Below are 7,625 nucleotides of genomic sequence, written 5' to 3' on the forward strand. Positions count from 1 at the left end.
TTCCTTTTGAAAACAAGTATGGATATATATACACATAAAAACCTATATAGTAGAGGCACCTATCAAGAGAGCACAACACAGGATTAGATGGGGCTCACACACAAATCTGAGAGATAACAGGACTGGCTCAGTGCTCCTTCCAACAACAACTCCAAAAGGGAAAGGAACCAAGTGCTCTTCCTCCCAGACCCTGGACTGGTCTGAGGATCAAATCCTTTCCCTTCAATGGTGATCAGACTACAATTGCATTTGAACACTAGAGGCCAGCTAGGTCTGCCCTATTTCCAAGGACCATGAGCCTCCTGTATTTCATTGCCATTGTTTTTTTCCACCCAACTTGTTCCTCAAACACAATAAACTATAAACAATGAACAGAGTAGTTTCCTGAGACTTCAGGCACACCTTTCTAGAAGTTTTATACTTACACTAGGGACTTTTCCTCTTCTGCAGTTGTGCATCCATTAGTTTTTGAACAAAAAATGGCTACACAAGGAAACTATGGAATTGCTTATATAGTGCACTACATAAGCAAAGAAATTCTTTTTTTTTGCTAATATAAATACCAAAATACTGTGTACTAGTTATGTTCAAATTTTTTTCATAAAAAGGTGTCCCTTGAAGGCATTTTTGAACCCTTTATGACCCACAAGTTTTGCAATTAATACTCCTAAATCCTGCAACAATGTTAATTATAGTCCTTTACCTTATTTATCAAGTCCTGATGCTGCATGCTGGAAACAGCCTTGCTACCTCGCCTGTACTTTTGCTCCCTTCCACTCCTCATCTGCAAGGTAGAGTCACTTCTTCACATCTTCCTCCATTCTGCCTCCTCCCTTTTTGCCTTTCACAGTGATAAATACCCACCCCGCTACTAACACTAACAAAAATAGCATAGACTATGATACTTAGGGCCCTCCCATTTTGCCTTGCATTGACTTTTAAGATATTACGAGATGTTATTAAGAGATACCAAAATCAGCATGTATTATAACCTACTTAATTCCTCTTTTTGGGAAGAGCACCAGGCAAGAGACAACTATTGACTGGTCCCAAAAGAGCAGGCACACAAAATCTTCCGGCAACATACGTGCTTTTGCCAACAGCTAAGTAATACTGTAGTAAAAAAAAAAAACAAACAACAAACTAAAGAACCACAAACAGACCTGAATTCTTTAGTACTGTGGATCAACTGCAAAATTCTACAGACACCTGGGGTCCTTAAAGAAATTACCCAGAATGCTCATGCCTCTCAAAAAAATCAGCATTTCAGATATTAAAGAAATCTTTTTTTCCAGAAGGATTAGACTATTAAACTTTGCTTTCCAAAGCAAAGCCACACAGCAAGAAAACTTTCATTACAAATTCCAGTTTTCCAATTCATTAAACTTAACTCAGTTACCACTGCCAGGTTTGAGTTGCAATCAGTCCAAACACAAGAGACTCAGCAGATTAAGTATTTGAATCAATACCATGGGAATGATCAGGTTAGTTTTTTCTAACACTAAAATCATAGTGACTTTTCCCTTCAGTCATTCTGTTTCTTCTTACAGCAATGTCAGCTAATCCATCAGTGTTCAGTAAGAGCTATTTTAAGTGCAATTTGCCATTCCTGGTCATAGCTCTCCTTTATGGCAAGATAAGTATTGTACAATTTGTTTAGTTCAGCTCACATTTGGTCTTTTCTCCACATGTTTCTGGGCAAATGAGGCTCAACACTAAGAAGCAAAAAGTTCTGCTTGAGACCTGCTGCTTAGCCCTTACAGTACCCCAAATTCATCAAGGCACTTTCAGGCATTTTTAAAAGGAAAGGTACATTTTTATCTGCTGTGCTTTTGTTAACAGGAGACTTTCTGTATTTGCAGTCCTCCTTCACATGCACATAAGTAATCTAGTCAAGGCAGCTATCTTGCAGTATTTTCCCTAATTTGAACCCATTTGGATTTTTAAAAAAGCAAAGTTAGTGCCTTCTTCATTACCCAAACCAGAGTACATCTGATAAAGCAAAACAAAGTGAAACAAAGTGAAGCTGTAGCTTTTTTTTCCCCTCAAATGACTTAAAAAGCAATACAGGAGGTGCTGGCTGCATCCAGCACTCAGAACCCTTCCTGCTCTTCTAAGCAGGATGCAAAACAACTGGGCTCTATAGCCAGGTTCCATTTTTTTCCCCCCTCCCCACTCTTTCCTACAGTTAGGCAAATTTTCAAAAACATGGGTGCAGCACACCTACAATCTCACCTCACTCAAACACCAGTGGTGCAACTACCCTTCTGGAAGGTAGGAGATAATTTCAATTTTTCTCTTGTTGATTATTTTGACTACTGCATTAGTACCTAAAGACTTTTTTTTTTTTTAAGTACAAGACAATAATTTTTAAGAGATTATTACTACAGAACCACATCCTCAGAAAAAGCAATTACACCTCTGTACAATGAAGAGGCAGAGCCACCCATTTGCTTCTGCATTTCTGACTGGCCAGGTGCTCCCAGGTCAGTATGTAGATGTTCACAGCACCTTTTCTGAATCTCGTTCTTCTCCTGTGCAGGCTAATGAGCCTAGGCACCTACTTCTGGATATGCATTTCCCTTCTGAGAAACAGGCACTGCCCAACCTGATGTGCAGATGCAGCTTCCCATCTTCCTAGCTCAAGAACACTGGGGAATACACCTTGTATATTACTGCAAACTGTTCAAATGCCAGCAAGAACATCACTTAATGCTCTACCACAGCTTTTCAGCTTTCCTACTTCAGTCTAAACACCTGCCCTGGTTTTCTACTTCAGACAAAAATAGTTATTAGGCTGCAGGAGGAAAATTAACTTCTTTGTCTTAGCATCTCAACTTTAGGTGCTCTTATGCAAGTATTAAGGAAGACATGAATTTCAAAAGGTCTGTAATGCCCACTGGGTACTGAGAAAGTTTTCTAGAAGGCTTACACCTCTGCAAGGCTACATAGCTGGAACACCCTTTTTTAAGAAAGGAAAAAAGACATTAAAAGACAGTGTTTATTTTTCAATATTTCATTTTAATAATTTAACACGAAGCTATCCTTTAGGTAAGTCAACTTTATTATTTACTATAATAAATTATAATTTTAATTTACTGTAACAAATTATAATTCTGTTAATTTTGTTATTACTCCAAGAGCCAAAAACTGCATTTCCTCAACTTACAAAGTCAGAACACAAGACACTTTCTACAGAAAACATACATAAAATAAAACAGAATATATGCTTACCTTTTAACTACTTGAATCTTATGTGTCTAAAGTGCTTTAGATCAGTAACGTGTGAGAGTACTGTCAATGTCTTTAAAGTTTAGTAAATATCATTAACCTTACTGGCGAGTTTTGTGACACTGGTTGCAGCAGTAAATCTGCACATCAAAACGCAATATATCAAGCCCATTCTTGATATATTTTAAGTGTCACTACACCCCCTTTAGGCTAACGGGGGGGGGAGGGCAAATGAAGGTTTCTGCGACCAGGAGTGTGCATTATAACCCATAATGCAGGACGGCAGATGCCTAAAGATCCATCTGTGGAAGAAGCGAGAGCACACCTGCTCCTCTCCCCGTACCCCAGGAGGTCGCTGCCCCAGGGGCCAGGGAGGCGAGGGGAGCTTCCCTCGCCATCGGGGGGTATTCCCGAGCGCCCCAGCACAGCCCCACAAGCAGCGGAGGGGCAGGAGCAGGCTCTGACCCGGCCCTCCAGAGGGGTCTCGCTCCTGCGGCCCCCCGAGGCTCGGGGGCTGACGGAGCGGCACCGCCAGCAGCGAGAGGCCCCGGCCAGGACACCTTCTGCTCCCGGGCTACTTCCCCGGCCGCCCCTCACCTGTTTTGAAGGCCAGCTGCTTGTCCTCGCTGCTGCCGAAGAGCCGGAGCATGGAGACGAAGAGGACCCCGCATGAGTTCTGAATGCCGAAGACGGCGCCGTTGCACCACATGGCGGCCAGCATCACCACCCAGCCCCAGCCGCCCTCGGGGGGCTCCGGCGCCGCAGCGCTCCCGGGGCAGCCCGCGCTCCCGGGGGCCTCCGCCGCCGCCCGGGGCTGGGCCCCGCTCTCGCCGCTCCCGGGACACCACTCGCCGCCGTTCTCCCGCCGTGACTCCTCGACCGCCGGCGGGCCGGGCAGGGGGCTCGTGGCGGCGGGGTCTCCCCCCGCGTCCTGCGGCTCCAGCTGCTCGCTCACCGGCGCCATCCTCGGAGCGGGCGCGAGACCCTCCAGGCGCGCCGCTCCCGCCTTCCTCCTCGCGACCTCTCGTCCCCTACCCCCTTCAGCCCCTGGCTGCGGGGGCTACAGGCATCCTACGGCGCCCTGCCTTCTGTCCGCCCACCGGCGTGCGGGACCCAACAAGGCCAACACACACCCACCTCGTCCCGCCGCACCACCGCCGCTTTATTTTAAAAGGGGGGCTCCCTCGGGGGCGTCAGCGGCACGAGCGCTTCCCTCCGCGCCGATTGGCCGCGGGAGGAGAGGCGGGAGGGGCGGGAAGGGAGGGGGGGCCAAGGAAAGGCAGGCGAAGCCACGCTCCTCTTCGGCCCCCCCACCCCGCCCGCCGCTCCGGCTCTCCGGCGGAGGGGGTGGAGCGGGGCGGGACGGCGCCGTGTCAGCGGCAGCAGCGGCACCGAGCGCAGCGTGCCGCGGCCGCCCGGGGAAGGGGAGCGGGGCCCGGGGAAGCGGAGGGCGAGGCTGGAAGTCAGCGGTTAACGGCCGCCGGGAAGGGGGCGGGCGAGCGCCCCGAGCCAGCGCACAGGTACCGCGCACTGCCCTCGGCGGGCAGAGCGGTAAACAAGCCCCTGGCCCCGCTCCCGGGCTCTGCCCGCTCCCCACGAGAAAGGGCAGCTGCGCCCAGCCGTGTCCCGCCCGAGCTGGGCGAGGGGGAAAAGTCTGAATCTCCCGCCCCGGCTGCTTGCAAACAACAGCGAAATAAAGAGCAGCCGCCCCAAAACGCGCACTCCTCGCCGCACACCCACGGGTGACAGCCGGCTCTCGGCCCTGCCTGGCGCTCTCTGGCTTCCGCGGAGCTCCAACGCCCACCCTCCCTCCCGAGGGAAGGGCTGCCAGCCCCGGCATGGAGGCGCCCAGCTCCAGGGGCCTCGGGGCATCCGCTGTCCTCCGGGACAGCTGTCCACCTCCCCTTGGGACACCCTGTGCCAGGGGAGACCGTGGGGGAACTGCTTCTGCCCAGTTGTCTTCCCTGCTCTTTAACAAAGGAAGAGAAAGTACTTGCTCTTGCACACCTCTTCACGTGTTTCCCGTTTGCACAGAGGCATCAGCTCTTGAGCTTTCCTCCCCGAAGCCATGGAAGTGAGAGTGTAGGGGAAGCGCAGGTCAAATGACAAGTTTTTGATTCACGATCCTGCTTCCAAGCTTGCAGACGCACATCTGTTCCGCTGTTTGGCAGCTACTTACGTTTTTAGCAGTTTGGGCTTGATGAGGAGGAGCTTCTTAAAAGAAAATCAGCAGATTAAATCTGGATGCTTCGTCCTTCCCTGTGAGCCCTGGAGGGCTCAAAGCATCCTCTTGCATTCATACACCATCCCCGTTTCTTCCCTCAGAACTTGGGCTGCTACTGCTAAACCCACTGTGCCATCCAACTCCTCAGCCTGCCTGCCAAAGCCTCTTCCTCCTTTTTTGACCCTGAATCACCTTCTCCGTCCTACCTACCAGTGGCCACACAGGAAAACAAAGCTTAGTCCAAAACAAAGCACAGGTTCTTAAGACTGTGTCTCCTGGTTCAGCACACATTGCTCTCCACATGAAAAGTAGTAACTAAAGAAAGAAAACCATATGACAACATAAAATACATTTGTGATTATAAGGAAGTGCATTTATAGATGCACTAATCTTCCTGCACACTCACTTTGTCTTGTTGCCCATGCCCTTCTAAGTTAAACATAAAAACATTACACATACACATCCAGCAGTAGAATTCAGAAAAAAATAAAAGCCCAGCAATGAAACACAATATAGTTGTATGAAGTGCATAGTGATTGTCAATGCAAAGAGAGAATATTTGGCCGACCACTGAAAAACACATCTGTTCCCCCCAAGGAACAAGTGTTGATGCTTATTAAAACCGCAAGCCTATCATAAGCTTAACTATGCTCAAAATATTTCATAAGCAATTTAACATGCAAAAGTTAACAGTTCACATTCTCCACCAAGTCTTTGTCCAGAAGCTGTTTTCTAACTCTGCTGAGCTTTCTTACAATAATTAAAGCTTTCCCCACCACAATATAACATTTTTTGAACAATTATGACAGAGCAAACAAACCTTTTTTTGGAATCAGATTGAATCTTCATTACATTTGTCAGCAATGATTAACTTAATTAAACTTTCAGTTGCACAGGAATAAACAAGGGCAAAATCCAAAATCCAAGACTGGATCTTAATATTACTGATCCAAAGAGTTACGGTTCCACAAAGTCTTAGATATGTTTCTAACTCTTAGTGAGACTCCTGAGATGGGAATTCTGAATGGAAGCCTGTGAACTGCATGATAGAAAGTCAAATCAGCTTGAGTGAAGTGCCACATATTTTTTCAGTTTTGGACAGTGTTCAGTTAAGCTCAAGACTAATTCCCTCTCTGCATGTTTTCCAAGGTAATATTTATGTACTACAGTTTCATTTGCCTGTTTCCTATAAACACTACCATGACTCACCCGCTTTTTAAGATAAAGGATGTCTCTTTAAGAAAACCCTTTGTGAACATATTGTGTGCAGCTTCCACTTTTGTGCATTTTTAAGAAAATATTCAAATTTCCAGTCATTAAGTGGTTTTTTAATACCCTGATTAGTATGAACTAATTATTTTCCCTTTCTCCTCACATTTGGGAATGCATAGTCAAAAAATCAGATTCTCCAGTACATACAGTTTTTATAAATGTGATGTCTATAACTATTCTGAATACTTCTTCAGTATTCTGCACCTTGTTGTCCTATTGCTATTTAGCTAAACTAAAAGAATACGTAATGTTTACATTTCAAAAAAATTTAGGCACATAGGGATCTTCCTTTACAGGCCTTAAGTTAGGTATCTAGGGAAACTTTGTAGCTCTTTAGTACACTCTGCTCCTCTCAAGAGCTCAGCCTCTTCCCTTTTGAGAGAGGTCTCTTGAGATCTCAACTATTTCCCTAGTAGTTCCCAAGAACAAGAACAATAAAATCTCACTCTTCATAGTCAGATAATTACCATAGAAAATGTACTTTGCAAACAGAATATGGGCAGGTTTGACTGCAGTTTGATTTCTGAAGTTTTTGTAACCCCAAAGATTCACAATAAAAGCACTGGTGTTTAAATTATTGCTACCAAAGAATTTTAAAAGTATTACTTGAAAAAAATAATACTAAGTCTGGAAAGGTATGTGAAAGGAAAGCCACCTTTGTGGTTCTGCTATTTGAGCCCTGTATGTTCACAAGAAAAACAGCTGAAAAGGAAAAAGAAGGAAGATGGACATGAGATAATCACCATAAAACAATAAAGAGGTTACAGAGATACAGAAGATATACCTCATATATAGATAACTTCATATGTTCCAGCTAAATTGGTGTTATAAACAGAAAGAAAAAGTCATAAAACCAACAGCAAAACAGAGAGAAAAGTGCACCAAACCAAGAGAGGAT

The 7,625-nt window shown here is 45.8% G+C and overlaps 1 protein-coding gene across 1 annotated transcript in view; it reads right to left on the reverse strand.

Moving 5' to 3' along the window:
* SLC16A10 (solute carrier family 16 member 10) overlaps positions 1-4,502 on the reverse strand; it is a 67,818-nt gene extending 63,316 nt beyond the window's left edge. Inside the window, exon 1 of the mRNA XM_069010978.1 lies at positions 3,829-4,502. Within this exon, the coding sequence (XP_068867079.1) occupies positions 3,829-4,195 (367 nt within the window). The 5' untranslated portion in view covers positions 4,196-4,502. The remainder of the gene's footprint in view (positions 1-3,828) is intronic.
* Between the last annotated feature and the right edge of the window lie 3,123 nt (positions 4,503-7,625).

Source organism: Aphelocoma coerulescens, chromosome 3, assembly GCF_041296385.1.
Source record: "Aphelocoma coerulescens isolate FSJ_1873_10779 chromosome 3, UR_Acoe_1.0, whole genome shotgun sequence".
Classification (NCBI taxonomy): Eukaryota; Metazoa; Chordata; class Aves; order Passeriformes; family Corvidae; genus Aphelocoma; species Aphelocoma coerulescens.